This window comes from Oncorhynchus tshawytscha, linkage group LG25, assembly GCF_018296145.1.
Source record: "Oncorhynchus tshawytscha isolate Ot180627B linkage group LG25, Otsh_v2.0, whole genome shotgun sequence".
NCBI classification, from domain to species: Eukaryota; Metazoa; Chordata; class Actinopteri; order Salmoniformes; family Salmonidae; genus Oncorhynchus; species Oncorhynchus tshawytscha.
The window spans coordinates 8,261,812-8,280,736 of record NC_056453.1 but is presented as its reverse complement, the minus strand read 5'-3'; the positions used below and the strand labels follow the sequence as shown (position 1 = coordinate 8,280,736).

The 18,925-nt window shown below is 42.0% G+C and overlaps 1 protein-coding gene across 3 annotated transcripts; it reads right to left on the bottom strand.

Moving 5' to 3' along the window:
• Positions 1–3,769: 3,769 nt before the first annotated feature.
• LOC112224146 lies at positions 3,770–18,648 on the bottom strand. Of its 3 annotated transcripts, XM_024387496.2 has the most exons (8): positions 18,587–18,625; positions 18,309–18,346; positions 17,678–17,727; positions 17,339–17,425; positions 9,602–9,702; positions 9,377–9,472; positions 8,967–9,188; positions 3,770–8,270 (listed from the first exon to the last, which is right to left on the bottom strand). In XM_024387496.2, the coding sequence occupies exons 3-8, from the start codon at positions 17,699–17,701 to the stop codon at positions 6,737–6,739; spliced, it is 2,064 nt and encodes a 687-aa protein (XP_024243264.1). In that variant the 5' UTR covers positions 17,702–17,727; positions 18,309–18,346; positions 18,587–18,625; the 3' UTR covers positions 3,770–6,736. The 3 variants fall into 3 exon arrangements, with proteins under 3 accessions (XP_024243264.1, XP_024243265.1, XP_024243263.1); XM_024387497.2 differs by lacking the exon at positions 18,309–18,346 and having other exon boundaries at positions 18,587–18,648; XM_024387495.2 differs by lacking the exon at positions 18,587–18,625 and having other exon boundaries at positions 18,309–18,510.
• Positions 18,649–18,925: the final 277 nt, after the last annotated feature.

The window sequence follows — 18,925 nt, the reverse complement described above, 5'->3', positions numbered from 1 at the left end:
ATAGTCAGATGGTTCCTTACCCTGAAAGTAGTCCATGGGCCAGGAGAAACTGTAATCCAAGATTCAGAGTTGTCTCAATGGCGCTGTCCATGCGCTCATAGACACCATAATAAGAGAGATACAGTACATATCTACGATCTCTAACCGGACAGAGAATGAGGACGTGGCTAGAATCTCGTTTCTTTTGATTATCAGTCAAATTAGCTCATTTATAAAATATCGATTACTATGTATAGACTATAAATGACCAACCACAGAGCTTTGGAGTAGTTAGAAGGTGTATTACCCTGAGAGGAGCTGGCTACTGTGGGAGACTACCAGTAATTGCGCTAAACTAACTTCAATAATCTCCTGCAAGCAAAGACCTAAAAATGGGTTTCCATGAGTTCGTCGGACTCTCGGTAAGTAAAAAAACTACCTAAATCTTGAAATCTCACAGTATCCTTTTAAGCCATGTCAGTGTCTGGAATCATATTCACCATTATTTCTGCCATGAGTCATTTATGAGTTATATTATGTTTAAAACAATATCATGATAATACCCGCACACTGTCAAATGCTCATTTGCAATCAATGAACAAAAACCTTCTCACCAATTACTGTCACTTTTCCAGGATCCTTTTCTCTCTCCATGTTCTCCCTTTTAGCTTAACCATAGTTCAAATGAAATAACTTCAATGTGTCAAATAATTATCCAAAGTCATAATGACACAGCCAGATATTTCAATTTGAGTTAGGGCAGAAGATGACTCTGATTTAGCTGTACAAATGCTACAAATAATACATACATATAGCCAGGGGTGCAACTTTCTCTGCGGACAGTGACATGTCTCTCCGATATTCTGTGTTGGAGACCACCCAAAAATGACCCAATGTGATTAGATCTTCTTTGAACTAAATTCTAATGCGCCTGAGAAAGCTACTCCCGAGCCCCACCTAGCCTTGATCTTGACAAAACGGAGCTGCTCTTCCTCCCGGGGAAGGCCTGCCTTCCCCGGGAGGAACATTTTCTATAAATAATGTGCTTGTTTTACACCACATACCTGCTTAAGAGAACAAAGAAAAAAAAGAGACAGGAGGAGAAACGGTTAGTTGTCACAGCCTCTTTGAGTGCTGTTGAGGGGAGAGGGCAAACCTCTGTGCTCCAGCGCCCCCTGCTGGTGGCAACAGACAAACAATTCTCAATGGAAATCCTTGGACTCAGCCCAAAATAATAGTGGGTTACAACCTATACAGTCATTGATAATAACAATATCTAAACCACGTTTTATAAATATACTAAACAAAAATATAAACGCAACATGCAACAATTTCAACGATTTTACTGAGTTACAGTTCATATAAGGAAATCAGTCATTAAATTCATTAGGCCCTAATTTATGGATTACATGACTGGGCCTGGGCCCAACCACTGGGGAGCCAGGCCCAGCCAATCAGAATGAGTTTTTCCCCACAAAAGGGCTTTATTACAGACAGAAATAATTCTCAGTTTCATCAGTGGCTGGTCTCAGACAATCCCGCAGGTGAAGAAGACGGATGTGGATGTCCTAGGCTGGCGTGGTTATATGTGGTCTGCGGTCGTGAGGCCAGTTGGACATACTGCCAAATTCTCTAAAACGACGTTGGAGGTGGCTCACTCGCTCAAAACTTGAGACATCTGTGGCATTGTGCTATATGACAAAACTGCACATTCTAGAGTGGCCTTAATTGTCCCACACACAAGGTGCACCTGTGTAATGATTATGCTGTTGAATCATCTTCTTGATATGCCACACATGTAAGGTGGAAGGATTATCTTGGCAAATGAGAAATGCTCACTGACAGGCATGTATATAAATTTGTCCACACAATTTAAGAGAAGCTTTTTGTGCATATGGTACATTTATGGGATCTTATTTTTCAACTCATGAAACCAACACTACATGTACACTTATGTACACCGTCGGGTTCTCGGTCACCACCCTGACCAAGGCCCTTCTCCGCCGATTGCTCAGTTTGGCCGAGTGGCCAGCTCTAGGATCTTGGTGGTTCCAAACTTCTTCCATTTAAGAATGATGGAGGCCACTGTTTTCTTGCGAACCTTCAATGCTGCAGAAATGTTTTGGTACCCTTTTGGTACCCTTTTTTGGTACCCTTCCCCAGATCTGTGCCTCGACGCAATCCTGTCTCGGTGCTCAACGTACAATTCCTTCGACCTCATGGCTTGAGACCTTATATAGTCAGTTGTGTGCCTTTCCAAATAATGTCTAATCAATTGAATTTACCACAGGTGGACTCCAATCAAGTTGTAGAAACATCAAGGATAATTAATGGAACAGGATGCACCTGAGTTCCATTTTGTGTCTTATAGCAAAGGGTCTGAATACTTTTGTACATAAGGTATTTCTATTTTTTTTAAACACATTTCTATAAACCTGTTTTCGCTTTGCCATTATGGGGTATTGTAAGTGTAGATTTATTAGGAAAAAATGTATTTAATACATTTAGAATAAGGCTGTAATGTAACAAAATGTGGAAAAGGGGAGGGCTCTGAATAGTTTCCGAATGCACTGTATATACACTTATTTCATGAAACATTAATAAGTTATCGACTATTGAAACCTGGGCATCCAACTTTACTCGTTTAAAAATGTGGTCAAACTTTTATCGTACTCGTCAAAATCTTGATTTGATGGTAGGGAAGAGTGGGGGGATTCTTCGAAAGTTGCACGCTCACTATTAGTAAGGGGAGATGGGGAAGGATAGTGTAGTAAGAGCAGTCTTTATCTATTAGACATGTTTGCGCAGTGGCGAACCGTGGATATTGAACCTAGGTCTTCAGTGTGGTGAAAAAATATTTCAAGATCTTGTACCAAACTCAAATCAAGAAAAATAACAGAAACTTAGCATCACTTAATGTGCTGAACTGAATCAAACAGGCCTGCGACTGAGCCAAACTTCAGACTGCCACTCACACAGAGATGAGAAACTTGTAAATTTCAGACTTGCTGACTCGTTGAACACAGCACGTGTATAACTACAACTTGCAAACTGAAAGTCGGACATTTCAGAGGTTCCTAGTTTCGAATAGCACTTGAACACGGAATATCACACAATCACCAAAAAAGACAAGTGATCACGGACAACTTCAGCATTTTAGCAACTACTTGCTACTTTGCAACTACTTAGCATGTTCGCTAACCGTTTACACTTACACAGGGATGTCAAACACATTCCAAAGAGGGCTGAGTGTCTGCGCGTTTTTGTTTTTGTCTAAGATCTAGACTAATTAGTGACCTTAACCTTAATGAATTAATTCATCAATCAAGTGCAAGGGTGGAGCAAAAATCTGCAGACACTCGGCCCTAACCCTAACCTTAATATGCGAGTACTCATTGTCCGACACTGATTAAAAATGTCTCAGACCCCGAGACAAGACTGAGACTATATGTGGTCTCTAGACCGGTCTCGAGTACTACTACACTGCAATGCATACCAACTTGTGCATCCAACAGCCTTGTGTCTGAAGGAAGGCAAAAGTGCTTGTTTTTTTTATGCTGACATGAAATATGTGAGCCACAAGGGGTCAGGATTGCGCCACCATCTTGTTTCATTTAAATTGGAATACATTTTAATGAATAATATTAAATCATTGTTTTGATTGTTGCGCTTTAAAAAAATATATTTTGTTAGATATAAAAATGTCACATATGAACTTGCTTGACTGTGCAAGTCTGACAAATGTCTAAATGTCATGCATTAAAATAGACTCATGGATGCAAATTTCAGGTGTGGGGGGGACTATCATTTTATTTCCAATTAAAATGATATTAAAAATAAAACATTGTCAATAGGTGCATTCCTAGGTTGTTGTTGACTATTTTAGATCATTGGTATAATATTGCCCGTGTAAATGCATGTGTCTAAAATACATAACATTGAAAATCTAAAACCATGTGTCTGGGAACCATCTACCACTTAAAATAACTAATGCAACTGTTAAAATGCAGAATATGGGAACAAACATAGCCTGATGAAAGAATAAAGGGAAGCATGATACCAGAAATGTTACCAGACAATGTGGTCTAACAGAAGGTTGGCTATAGTTAAATCTGCACTCTATGCTTCCTCTAGTAGCCTACCCCACATCATGTTCCACATACCCAGTAGAACAGTGATCCTGTCATAATTTCAAATGCACTACAAGTATCTAAATGTAGTTGTCTGCCCACACAAAACATAAATAATAAAATGGTCCCTTTTCTCAGTGTTGAAAAATACAAACAGCTCATCTTGAAATAAAATAATGAAGCATCCCTGGGAAGACACTAAAAGCATATGTTCGCTCTGACAGCATTGGTGTAACATGTTGACAATTTACAAAGATACCAGTGTTGAGTACCGTTTACTATACCTATATACTGTAACTAACTCCACCCCGAGGACAGAGAGCTTAGTAAAGCTAGGGTCCATGCAGCCTTCGGCTCAATTGGCTAACATGGCAAGCCATGATACCCACCATCTCAGATTTACAGAAACTATTTCAGAACATTAGAAATAGATAAGATTAGCAATACTTCAACATTATTTCATTGACATTTAATTTGATCTGACAATGTAAGATAATTGTTGGCACCCAAATTGGCCCTTAACATTTTTAGGATTCACATCATATTCAAAAATATAGTACATCCATCCAATCCAAGACATGAAGAATCCATTAAAGTGGTAAATAGCCACCAATGGAACCCCCACACACCTCCCACCCCAACAACCAGTATCAGTTATGTCTGACAAGCAGTATGGAGCTGCAGCTTGGAACACTACTTGTTGTGGGCGGGGGTGCAGTCAAATATATGAGGTTAGAATAATACACTATGAGGTTGGAAGAACACGGAAAATGATAATGGCCTTTTAGTGTAAGAGCTGTTTGAAAAGATTAGCCTGGGATGGAGTTTAGGCCTGCTTGGTGACGTCACCAGGCGGTAATTAAGTTAATAGACCAATAAGAAAGAGTTCCAAACACCTCTGCCAACAGCTAGTTTTCAGTTTTTCCCTCCCCACTGGGACCACTCTCCAAATTCTTGCTTGAGAAATGGCTCCTTTGCTAAGGAGCTATTTTTTTACCATTTTAATTTAAAACAATCACAGTAAGGTACTTAATTGCTACCCAGAAAATATTTGATACCGAGATAAACATGACTGCATTGGGCTTTTAATTTCTCAGATATTAAATTATATTATATATATTTCAACAAAATAATGTTTCAGGAACGCTAATCTGATCTGTTTCTAACTACAGAAACGATTTACAACACAATCTGAGATGGTGGGTGTCGAAATCCTCTTACTTGTGCTTTTTGAGGTGGAACGACCCTCATCCCTGTTTATCCAAGCTGAACCAAGAAATCACCCACGTCAGCAAAGGGAATGCATGCAGGATGACACTTTTTGCTGGAAGTTATTAATAAAACACAGTCAAAGTTGATAGCAACACAACTTTTCACGGACTTCAAATTCGTAATCACGACTTCCTTGCGACAGTTATGGATCACATAATAATAATAAATTACATTTGTAAAGCACTTTCATTATACAGAATAATCTCAAAGTGCATTAAATAAATTTAAAAACAAATAACGTTTTTTGGGACAACTAGACCAGGCAACTGACTCAAAGAACACAGTTGACGCTACAAGGGACAAGGACAAGCCCAGCTTTCCTTATCTAAGAAGCTGAGCTTGGTCCTGGGGGCGTGGAGTCGCTTGTCCTAAGGGTGCAGGTGGGGTTATGGAGGGATAGTAGTTATTTTTAGATAAAGGAGGGGCATTGCCATGAACACACGGGAATGTCCGCAGGAGGGTTTTGAATTCAATCCGTAATGAGATGGGGAGCCAGTGCAGAGAGATGCCGCGATGGGGTTGATGTGATGGCGTTTCCGCACTCTCATCAGGATCCTGGCAGCTCTGTTCAGGATGTACTGGAGCTTTTGGAGACTCCTGCCTGGGTTCCCGATGAAGAGTGTGTCGAGGTAGTTCAGCCGTGAGGAGATGGAATGGCGCTTTACGCGGTTGTTTGACGTGGCTGTCAAAGGTCAGGGAGGAATCAAGCTTTTACACCCAGACTGGAAACTGAGGGGGAGAGAGGCGTGTTCTGTCCTGCTATGGTGAGGTGTGTTATTGGTGAGTGCTGGACCTGACAGTGGGTGCCAACAAGCAGGGCCTCGGTTTTGCTGCTGATCAGTTGAAGGGTGTTTTGCTTCATCAAGGCAGGTGTTCAGATGGGCACATGCATCAGAGGGACTTGGGGCAGGTTGGGACATGTTTGCCCCTCATAGTCAAGCATACAGTGTTACGGCATGTGGATTAACGGACAAAATAATCGTCACATTAATGCCATTGGGGCACCACAGCCGGTTGAGTTTAAATGGACTAATTCCCTTATAGGCACAAGTTCACAGGGTATACAGAGGAACACATGAAAGTGCCAGACTTGAGGAAAGTCAATGACCAAATACGAAGCGTGATACACTGGACTTGTCAGCTTGGGGAAATTCTCACCCATAGACTCAAGTATTACTGTGACTTTAAGCACTCTCTGCTGCCCAACAGAGGAAGTTCATCAACGCAAGCAAAGCAGAGCTCAGCTGGAGTGTGAGAATAGGCGTGCAGGGTGAGTGAAAGACTGGTTCTGTCTTTGGCAGAAGACATCCCACTATCCATTGTTCACGTTCAGAGTGCATGCAGCAGCCTAATATCTAGGGCTCCATCTCTGGGCTCACAGTCTGGTTTGTAGCAACAGTGAACCCATGGGCCTCCCATTCCTGGCTCACTTCTGAGGCCTCAGTATTACCCTCCTGGGCTAATGAGATGTTCTGCTCTGTACAGTGGCCCTCAGACTCCAGATGACTGCTCTCTTGGATTCTCATGTCCTTTAGCTCAACTCCATCACCCACTAGCTCTGAAGATTCATTCTCTAGGGTTTTTGCTGAGCAACTGTTGACCATGTACAAAATATCCCTGTCCTCTCTGACTTTGACATCATTGGTCCCCTGAGCTTTGGATACCTCAGATGTGATTTCATCATGTGAGGGACCTCGGTTAGTTTCGAGAATTACAGTGTCTGAGTTGTTGAAGGCCTTTTCTGCCTCTGTGCAGTCTGTTTGGTGATTTTCCTTCTCGGGAGCTGTCTCCATGTAGCCATTCATCTCTTGTATTGGATTGTCGTTATTGGCAGAATCCTTGTTGTCGCTCTCCTTATGGCTACTCCCATCAAATGTTGTTGCCCCATCCCCAAGACTCTCCCCATCCTTTCCATTAATTTCCTCATCAATCTCAACCTCTTGGGTTGTGTCCAGCTGATCATCTACTTGTTGAATGTCCAAGGGAGCCTTCTTCTTCTGGGTTGTCTCATCTCCACTTTCTACCCTTTGGGTTGAGTCATCAACACGTTCCACCTCTTCTGATGTGTTCTCATGACACTCTTCCTCTAGGCTGATCTCTATGTGGGAGTTAATCTCATCCATGTGCCCTTGGCTGTCCAGCTCAATGGCTGTTACTGTGTCTTTGTTGCTGTCCCCTTCCGAGGTTGTCTTCTCATGACTGATGCTTTCTTGAGCTTCCTCCGCAAGGCTAAGGTCCTCTAGAACTCCATCTCCATCTCGAACTCCATCCCCAGGAGTTTCCTCATGGATATCTAGCTCTGGGCTACGCTGTTTGGGAGGGATCGTCTCTGTAGTCGTGTCAGTAATGGCCTCTTCTGATACATACTCCTTCTCCAGGCCTGTGGCCTCTTCCTCAGGTGTCTGTTCCCCTTGGTGGATCAGTTCCTCGTGGCTATCTGGGTCTAGGTTACTCTGTTTGGGAGGGATTGTCTCTGTAGTTATGTCAGCATGGCTCTCCTCCCTAATGACCCTCTCAGTCATCACCTCCACTACACACTCCTCCTCCAAGCCTGTGTCCTTTTCACAGTGCACTTCCACAGGTGTCTGCAGTTGACAATCACCTTGGTGGTGGATCATCGCCTCATGGTCGAGCCTCTCTGGAATAGATTCTTCATGGCTGCCCCACTTAAAGATAGTCTCCACTGGGCTGTGTATCTCCAGGATGGGCTCTGCCTGGACTACATTGCGGTCCTCCTGGGTGACCTCTGGGGAAAGGGTCTCCACAGTGTCTATGTCATCAGCGTCAGCTAGGAACTTCTCAGTCCGTAGGCCCTCTGGCTCACTGGAGGCGAGGTTCACAGGGCTGAGGGGCTCTTGACATTGCAGGGTAGGTAGATGAGGGGCAGGGCTGTGGGGAAAGAGAAGGCCATAGAGTACCACTACTCAACATAACCTTTATATTGACATGTAAAACCTGAAATACAGTTATGGGTAACAGATTGATGCGGAGTCAGATTTTTCAATTTAAAAATGCATGTCAAACTAAAACCAATGATTGCAAAGTTAAGCAAACGATGTAACTATTCACAAGGAGTACCTTTAACTTTTTTTTTTATAGACACATTTACTTCAAGAACAGTGCAGATGCAAAGCTTATAAACAGAATAACGCTTTGTGCTGTTTGTGCCGTCATTCTGTTACCAAACTTCTCATCTGCACTGTTCTTAGAGTAAATGTGTTTTTGTCCAATTTTCCATGATAATTGTTAAAAGTCGTCCTCATTCTCTTACCGTAGAATTGCATGCATCTGCAAAGACTTAGGCTGGAATTCAATCCGACCGACCCTTTTTGGCTCTGCACAATTTATAGGCAAAGTTAACCTAACGTTCAAAGTAAACGCTGAAGATGTCGGATCAATCGGAAATTCCCTTTACATGTCCATCACGCTACAACGCGGGTCTTCCGCGGTCCAGATTGTTTTAGGCCAGGATTCAATCTGTTAATTGAACACACTCAAGTCTATTCAGGAGCACACCAGGCGTTTAAACTCAAACCTACGCCTTATTTGCACCCGTGTGGACAGTTTGATCTGCTTCAGTCTTACCTCTCCAGGGACTCATAAGGAACTGGAGTGAGACTAGGCTCCTGGGTCGAATCCTCTTCCTGAACCCAGCCCTGGTTGGACGAGGCATAGGTGAGGATGGCCTCTGTCACAGTGTAGGGGGTGTGGCCCTGCACACAGTCTAGGATGTGACCAACCGGCAGTTGGGTTTGCAGGAAGAGGTGGAGCTGGCTGTCTGACAGACACACTGTCATGCTGCACACTCTGAAGAAAGACAAACAAGACAAACAATGCCATGCTCAATGCTGTGGTCTCTTTATCGTCGGCTAGTCATGGTACCATTTTTCCTTTGTGCTCATTCTAGGTGTGACAATGACAAAGAGGGAACAAGAAAGCACTATAATTGAAATGGTGGAGTCATTGCTAATTATTAACTTAGGAGAGGAACTGACTTGTCCAGGAAGCACTGCAGGCCTTTCCTCCTCTTCTCCAGGAAGTCCTCACTACTGAAGGAGAAGAAGGACTTGCTGGGCAGGTCTGGGACAGGTCTATAGGACAGACAGGGACAGAGAATAACCCATAGCTCCCAGAACAGGACAACTTCACATTGGTGTTTGTAATTATTTTATAAACAAGCAGTTAAGCCAAGCACATTGGGGGACAATGCTATGACTTACACCAAGCCAGTGTTTTTCTGCATCCTCTTCTTGAGCCAGACAAACTCACTGTAGCGCCGGCGCACACAGGACGTCTTGGCAGTGAAGGACTTGCTGTTGGTCTGTGAGTAAAAAGAGATGGTGCACCATTACATCCTGTGGATACAGACAACGCTAATGGGAGTGAAAACATCAAGCCCAAACTAGAGAGCTGGGCAATAAGGACAAAAAGTAATATTGCAATAAATTGACTTTCCATTAGTGGCAGGGCTCTAGACTAACTATTTCCGGGCCAAGTAACACATGAAAGAAGTTATTTATCTTACATGTTCAGGGAATGCATGATGGATATTTTGATGTGCAACATGTCAAAATAAGACTCAGAATTGTCAGATTTATTTTTGGCTCTTTAGAGATGATCTGCCTGCATATTTTTTGTGCATATTGGCCTAGGCTATATAATTCACCACTTGAGGGAGTGGGAACTCAAAACACACCAAATGTTATATTGCTGCTGGATAGCCATGTAATTCATCTAACAGTCAATTTAATGTCCTACAAAAAAGGTTTTATCATCTCAATTACATCCTCTGTTTAGCAGTGGTATTTCCTCAATGTTCAGAGTAAATACTGTAATATTTTTTTACACTCAGAAAGCTGAGACTCTCCTCAGTAAAAGTAATTGTTTTAAAAACTGTGTTTTACATTTTTAAATGTTGTTCGACTGTCGTATGCTTGTGCTTATCAGAATGTATCTCTCCCTTCACAACATGCGCAAAGTGGGGAGAGGGACTGAGAGTTGGCAGCGAAACAGGGACATGAAAAGGGCAAGTTTTCTTCCATTTTCGACAATGTTGCAAACTAGCATACACAATAACTCTGCAAAATGTGTCCTAAACGGTTGGAAAACAATGACGACCATAACACGCAGCACCCCTTCTTCTATCGGCATGTGGGAGAGGGTTCTTGAAATGTAACATCCAATAAAAAAGCCAGAGGATCATTCTAGCAGTTTCGGCTAATACAAAATGATCTAGACCTCCAAAAGAAGCGTAACAAACAACGTGATTTCAAGGTATGTATGGCTATGTGAGACTGTTGATCAAATGTGACCCGTTTCAGGAAACTAGGTGTATGTCGTGGGTTACTACTTCACAGGAGAGTCATTCGAAAGTACTTTTTTTTTTTTTAAATCAAAATTGTTTTTTGGCAGAAATGCCTCGAACATGTGCACTTTCATGTGCCTTAATAACAGACTTGTATGCCATCTGTAAATATGAATAACATTGTTAAATTACGAGCCTAGTTGTTTAAGTCACAGAAAAAGAAAGCAACCTTCCTGCTACCCATGATTGGCTGAGATATTGAGTGGGCTGGACATGCCGAGAGTGGAGTATGGATTGGTCGGCAATATCTGTCTATTTGAGCTGGTCAGTTTGTGTAAGTAATCCTGTCTAACGCAGCTTTAAATAAATAAAAAATGTATTGCGTAGTAAAACTTAACAAAAAGACTCAACTATGCAAGTTTCCATTTCAGTAGAAAGTCACTGCAAAAACTGTTTCAGATCACTCTCGTCTAAGTGTGCCAGAGCGCAGAATAACTGATGAATTTGAACGCTCAACACCGGTTGAAAAAAAGCGTAATTAAATTGTTGCCAGGAGCACAAATAAAGTCAACAACGCTCTGGATAACATGAAAACAGCCAAACCAACTCTGCTAGGGCAAGTAACTTGGTCAGAGTTTTTGTAGGGGTTAAAGCTTATGAGGATTTTTATGGCATTACACATGGTAAGTGTGAACCAGTGACTTGACGCCAAGCAAGCTGTACAAACAAAATGGAAACGACACAGACAGGACGTCTTAATGAAAGGGGATGCAGTCTGCCGTGAAGCTTTCATCCACGTATACATACGGGTAAGAATCTAGCTACAGATATAATACGTTCCTAATTTTGTCAGAAAGTTGTTCCATTGCAAGTTAAAGCTTATTGTTAGCTAGCTATATGTGGCTGGAGGTTATAGCAGATCACCTATTGGTAGATTGTGTTAATTGGGGTGTCAATACTTTCTGAAGGCACTATAAATGCCTTTTATGCAACACCAAGCCAAGCATGAGGGCCTCCGCTGTTCCGGATGACTGATTTCGCTCAAAGTGGCTGTAATCATGCTTGGCTCATCTCCGTAGCGCACCTCTGTAATCATGAATTCCTTTGAAAAGCTGGTCATGGCACACATCAACGTCCCAGATAGCCTGGTAGGCCCCCCCATCCACCTGGCTGTAGTGGAGCGGGTCAAGAACTTCAAGCTCCTCTGTGTCCACATCACTGAGGACTTAATATGGTCCACACACAAACACACAGTCGTGAAGCAGGCACAACAGCGCCTCTTCTCCCTCAGGAGGCTGAATAGATTTGACACGGGCCCCCAGATCCTGAAGAAGTTCTACAGCTGCACCATTGATAGCATTCTGACTGGCTGCACCACTGCCTGGTATGGCAACTGCAATGCTCTCAAACGCAAGGCTATACAGAGGATGGTGTGGACGGCCCAGAACATCACTGGTGCTGAGCTCCCTACCATCCAGGTAATTTTATACCAGTCGGTGTCTGAGGAAGGCCCAGAAAATTGCTAAAAAACTTCAGACACCCAAGCCATGGGCTGTTCTCTCTGCTACAATCTGGCAAGGGGTATCGGAGCATCAGATCTCGGACCAACAGGCGCCGAGACCGCTTCTACCCCGAAGCAGTAAGACTGTTGAGTAGCTAATCAATGGCTACCTGGACTACCTGCACTGACTCTATGCACACTCACAGGTCTTTATCCACATACTCAGACATGCACTCACCATATACGGTACTGCTACTTTTTACTTTTATTATTATCATCTATCCAGATGTCCATATTTATCTCAATTACAACATATTGAGCACAGTGATATGGTATTGGTACTCATTATAGCTTACATATATTTATATTCATTTATAGTGTGTTTTTATTTTCTTTATTTAACTCCACATCATTGAGGAAGAGCTTTTAAGTAAGCATTTCACTGTAAGGTCTACACCGGTTGTATTCGGCACGTGACAAATACAATTAGCATTTTACTGCATTACCTCCTGAGGAATCGATCAAGCAATTCACATGAATCCATTTTTCTTAGGCTAATGTCAGAAAGGGACAACATATTAAGAATGATACTTCACCTGCAGGATTCCATTGTATGTTTATAGAGAACAAAGTAAATACTAGATTGGGCTTCATTCAAATTGCTTGTCAATGTTAAACCTCCAGTATAAGCCTACATTAAACTGCTTGATGACGGCTTAGCCCTTCATTACCATGAGTCAAACATCATGGGGAGAGAAAAGTCAACAGCAGAGATTAACAAAAACACGTGAACATTGTAGAATTCATACCAACAAATGTTGTTTACCTCCAAGCAGGGTACCATGGTTTGAGTGAAGACACATAGCATTCCAAACCACTTGCCATCAACTTTAGCGATATCATCTAGGTCTATTTGCTGATGGGAGTAGTAGGGCGGTGCGATGTGGTCAAAATGTCAATTCACTGGATTTTTAATTTTTTTTGACTGTATTTTATGCAACACGCAGTGGCGTGTACTCATGGATGCCAAGGGAAGCCAGGTGTCGTCCCCCCGTTAGAGGCTGAATGCATCTCACTGGAGAAAGCATCCGAAAGAGCAAAACAGCACGTCTCTGTATGTGTAGGCCATCAATCTGATGATGTTGGGTCCAAAAGAGTATGACATTGATGCCGCCCACAAGCATTTGGCCTCCCTTGATAACAAAAATATATATAAAATAGGCAATCAGCGTTGAGCTCGACTGTGAATGGTCCTGGCACACAAGGGAAGCCAGTTTGGATATGGCGTCACTCCTATCAAATCGCATTGAGAGCATATGTCATTGACAGAAACCACTTGAATTGTTCCATGTTGTTGTCATCCGATGCATAAAAATTGTCCCTTTGTTAAAGTTAGCCATGGATGGAGATAAGGATTTGTGTTTACTTAATTCTCTGTACTGGCCAATGATTATAATGGCGATTCTGATCCAACCATTAATTAAGTGTAGTTCAATACGTAACTAGATATAGAAGACTAATATTAACTATCTAACGCTGCCCATGAAAGGAAGTTCGGCTACCGAACAAGCATTTTGGCCAGGTAGCCTAGGACAACAAGAAATAAAAGCGTGTACTGTATGACAGAGTGATAGACAGTTTCGCCAACATGAAAGAGAGGAGGATGGCATTGGCGTTTCTATACAAGTAGGTTGAGTCAACATGTTTTTTTCTACTTGCACGAACACACCCGCACACAGGAATCAGAACAATGGGCAGCCACATAATATTTAGCTTATGTTGACTGGACTAAATAGTGTTTTGTATCTTTAGTTCTCACTGTATTAGACTCAGCATACGGTGTAAACAGAAAGTATTGAGACCCCTTCACTTTTTCCACATTGTTACGTTACAGCCTTATTATAAAATGTATTCCATTTAAAAAAAAAAAAAAAATCTACACACAATACACCATAATGACAAAGCATAAACAGGTTTAGACTTTTTTTTTTGCAAACGTATGAAAAATAAAAACTGAAATATCACACTTACATAAGTTATTAGACCCTTTACTCAGTACTTTGTTAAAGCACCTGTGGCAGCTATTACAGCCTGTAGTCTTCTTGGGTATGATGCTACAAGCTTGGCACACCTGTATTTGGGGAGTTTCTCCCCTTCTTCTCTGCAGATCCTCTCAAGCTCTGTCAGGTTGGATGGGGAGCGTCACTACACAGCTATTTTCAGGTCTCTCAAGAGATGTTTGATCGTGTTCAAGTTCAGGCTCTGGCTGGGTCACTCAAAGACATTCAGAGACTTGTCCCGAAGCCACTCCTGCGTTGTCTTGGCTGTGTGCTTAGGGTCGTTGTCCTGTTGGAATGGTGAACCTTTGCACCAGTCCGAGGTCCTGATCGTTCTGGAGCAGGTTTTCATCAAGGATCTCTCTGTACTTTGCTCTTACATCTTTCCCTCGATCCTGACTAGTCTCCCAGTCCCTGCCTCTGAAAAATATCCCAAAAGCATGATGCTGCCACCAGCTTGTTAAATCTTGGTTTCATCAGACCATAGAATCTTGTTTCTCATGGTTTGAGAGTCCTTTAGGTGCCTTTTGGCAAACTCCAAGCGGGCTGTCATGTGCCTTCCATCTGGCCACTCTACCATAAAGGCCTGATTGGTGGGTGGAGTGCTGCAGAGATGGTTGTCCTTCTGGAAGGTTCTCCCATCTCCAAAGGCGAACGCTGGAGCTCTGTCAGAGTGACCATCGGGTTCTTGGCCACCTCCCTGACCAAGGCCCTTCTCCCCCGATTGCTCAGTTTGGCTGGGCGGCCAGCTCTAGGAAGAGTCTTGGTGGTTTCAAACTTCTTCCATTTAAGAATGATGGAGACCACTGTGTTCTTGGGGACTTTGGGTACCCTTCCCCAGGTCTGTGCCTCGACACAATCCTGTCTTGGAGCTCAACAGACAATTCCTTTGACCTCATGGCTAGGTTTTTGCTCTGACATGCACTGTCAACTGTGGGACCTTATATAGACAGCTGTGTGCCTTTCCAAATCATGTCCAATCAATAGAATTTATCACAGGTGGACTCGAATTAAGTTGTAGAAACATCTCAAGGCTGATCAATGGAAACAGGATGCATCTGAGCTCAATTTCGAGTCTCATAGCAAAAGGTCTGAATACTTTTTAACGTTAAAAAAAAAACAAAAAAAATTTGCAAACATTTCTAAAAACCTGTTTTCACTTTGTCATTATGGGGTATTGTGTATAGATTGATGAGGAACATTTTTATTTAATCAATTTTAGAATAAGGCTGTAACGTAACAAAATGTGGGAAAAGGGTAGGGGTCTGAATACTTTCCGAATGCATTGTAGGTGATTTGATGATGTTGAAGTTGAAATGGACCTGGAATAGTGGACCGTTTTCTTTGCGACTTGCGGTAACTCTGTGGTTCTAACTCCTCGATCACACCTACGGCGTCATTTCGCAAAATGGTACGCAGCATCATCATCTGGATATGTGTGCATCAAAAGTGACTGCCAGTGATTTTACCCACGCACCGCTACTGGCAACACATACATTCTAAGTGATGTCAAAGAGTCTTTCTCCATTCTGATTGTTTTATACTGTTCAATTCAACTTCAACCTAAAATAATTTCCTGCATTTCCACACTGCCACGTAGGTTTGCACGATATTGGCAAAAAAGCAAGGCCTTATTTTAAACCAAATGTTGCAATTGTGATTTCACTTGTGATTTAGGGCAAAACACTTGGGAGAACTGTTAGCATCATGGAAATAGAATGTTTATTCTAATTCTATAACTGAATAAATAAGTGTTGTTTGACATGACAACGAATGAAAATGCCAGGGAGGAGTTATTGTGACAGGGTAAGAACCAAAGTGATGTTCAGTGTTTCCTAGGGGACCCTATAATCGTTGGCTACATTACGATGCGCTCGTAAATTCACTCTGGCTATCTACTCCGATTTCAGAGCATTCTTGTCTTGAGTGTCCTAGAGCGCAGAATAACTGATGAATTTACGAACGCTCAACACGTGTTGAATTTGTCCGGCAGCAGAAGTTACAGTCACCAACGCGCTGGATAACATGAACACCCTAAACCTGCTCTGCGAGGCCAATAAAATGGTCAGAGTGAGATTCTCTCATTTGTGTCTGGAAGTAGCTAGCAAGATAGCCAGTTTGCTTGGGTGCTTTACTGCCGTTGAGTTCAGAACACTCGTATCAACCCTACTCTTCGGCCCGAGAGTCCAGTGTGCACTCTGAAAGCTCCGACAGCGAAACGCTCTGAATTTATGAACGCCCAAAACACACTCTGGCACTTGTCTCCAGATTGAATTTACGAAAACACCTGAAATGTTTCTTCATGTAGCCAACATATTAATGCTTTGCCTATTCCGCTTTGAGTTGTAAAATACTGTTGCACAATCAACATGCTGATTTAGCCTACAGTACTCGTACTGGTATCAGGCTGTGTTAGCTAGCTACGTTTGCTCTGACTCAGTACATGTATTAGCTGGCCAGCTAACTATCGATTAGCAGCTAACACGACTTAGTTGTACTTGCTAAGAAAAGACAAACTAGCTGTTTGCAGATGAAAGAAACAAACTAATAGTGTAATGATATAACGCTGGTGAATTTATATTGAGAAGCTAACTGGAAACATCATTGTAATCAACATTGTTGCATGTGCTGCATTGCCCATGCAGAGACTGAATGCAAGTGTATCCTGGTCAAGCAACAACAAATGCGCTCCTTGAGTGACAGGGGGCGGGGCTAGGTCTGTGTGGAAAGCTGCATGGAGAAAGGAATGACTCAAGTAGCGGTGTAAACTATAAAGGATATTACACACCGCATATCACATTTGAAAAATTAAAAAAACATAAAAATACCGTTATAGAAGGTAAAGTAAAAACCCAGACAGGTCCGTGCATAAATACCGGTATACTGTAACACCGCCCGGCCCTAGGGAGTAGTCTTTTGTTTTTTCTGATCCTGACTCATCTATGACAAATGCGTACAATGAGAGTCTTAAGTAATTTCAAACTAGCCCTTTCCTAGACTTGGGTTATACAGCTCTAATATGGCTTAAGGACTTTCACACTCATTGAGACAACTGCTTCTTTGTTAAGTTTGTTTATGGTGAATGGATACTCACGTGAAGGAATATCTTGAAGTCCACGTACGAGTTCCAAGAGCCTTCATTCTGAACCCGAGGGTCTTGGACCCGCACTGCAACAAATTCCTGCAGAGACAAACAAAGAAGTGGTTTCACTAACAGAGTGAACTACAGGCATTTACTTTAGCTAAATTGATGAATCAACAGCTTGAGCACTGCAATGAGGAAGTGATACAACATGGTGTAGGTGGTTCCAAGTCATGGATGGCTCTTGTCCCACTACTGTATATACTTTTTTTTCATCCAACAATTCTTTGTTAACCTGAGGGTACAGCGGAGAAGAGGATCAGGGTAAAAGAGTGAATGATGTTAACTTACATCTTCTTCGTGATTCTTCATCATCCTTATGTAGGCTGCACAGGAGACATCTGCCAAACAAAGAAACCAAAGAATCATTAAAAACAATTCAGCAAGTGGGAAAGGACTCAGCCAATGCTTCTCTTCCGCAGGATGTGCCGCCCAAGTCTTACTAAAATATTCATATGTCTCATCCTCTACTTTTAGGAGGACAACGTTTCAGGGCCACAATAAGTTGTGAACAATGTATGCATGGATAACATCTCAAATGTAGTTAGTATTTGACTTCTCTCTCTCTTTGATGTTAGCCATGTTGGGAACAGAAGAGACAACTGGGATGAATTCCTTCACTTGCCCTTTCTCCTGAAGATAAACGCCCTCCTCTTTATAGTACAGACACTGCATTGGAAAAAGGTTTAACTCCCCCACCACCAATCACTCCCCACTTCTGTGTAAGAAAATGATTTGCAATCCATGATGATTTGATACATGCAAGTCTTTGACTGTAGCCACATTCTATAAACGAATTTTCATAAAATTCAAGTCACTCTGACACTAACAGTTAATCTAACTCTATCTAGCAAATGTGTGGGTAACTAAACAAACTGATGAATGATGTTTTGGATTGACTAATGCAAGGCTAGTTACTTACTTCTAAATTGTAGTCAGGGTATCACGTCTTCTTAAAAACTTGTTTTGAAAGAGCCACAAATAATTAGCTAGCAATAATTAGCTATTTAGTTTGTAAGAAGTACAGCTATAACAAACGTTATCTAACTCTGCTGAGCTATTCATGAGTCAGAGGTTTTTGTACAAATGATGTCATGTCACGAAGGTCTTAGAAAGTACATAGACTGTGCACTACCACAGATCTGTATCTTTAGTAAAAACTCTGTCTACAATTATGGCGAATTCCAACCAAATCCTTACCATGCAAAGATCTGTGGAACTCGGCGCAGCATCAACTCTATTTTTGTTACCTTTGTGTGAAGCAGGCAAAAATAACGAAGTACTTCCGGGTAACATAGTTTTATTTTCTTCTTCGGTATCATGGCGTTTGAACATTTTGTTTGTGCATGCCGCCACCTACTGTGCGGTAGTGTGCATTCAATCAAATCAAAATGTATTTGTCAAATGCGCCGAACGCTACACGTGTAGACCTTACAGTGACCTTACAATGAAATACTTACTTACAAGCCCTTAACCAACAATGCATTTAAGAAAAGTATGTATTAAGAAAGTATTTAATAAAATAAACTGAAATTAAAA

Bases quoted from the DNA above. Each gene is read 5' to 3' on its own strand.
- LOC112224146 (XM_024387497.2), bottom strand. From the start codon at position 17,701: ATGATGAAGAATCACGAAGAAGAT. The intron at 9,703-17,338 runs GTGAGTATCCAT...TTTTACTCACAG, and splicing joins ACTTCAAGATATTCCTTCAC to ACCAACAGCAAGTCCTTCAC. The intron at 8,271-8,966 runs GTAAGACTGAAG...CTTTCCCCACAG, and splicing joins CCTTATGAGTCCCTGGAGAG to CCCTGCCCCTCATCTACCTA.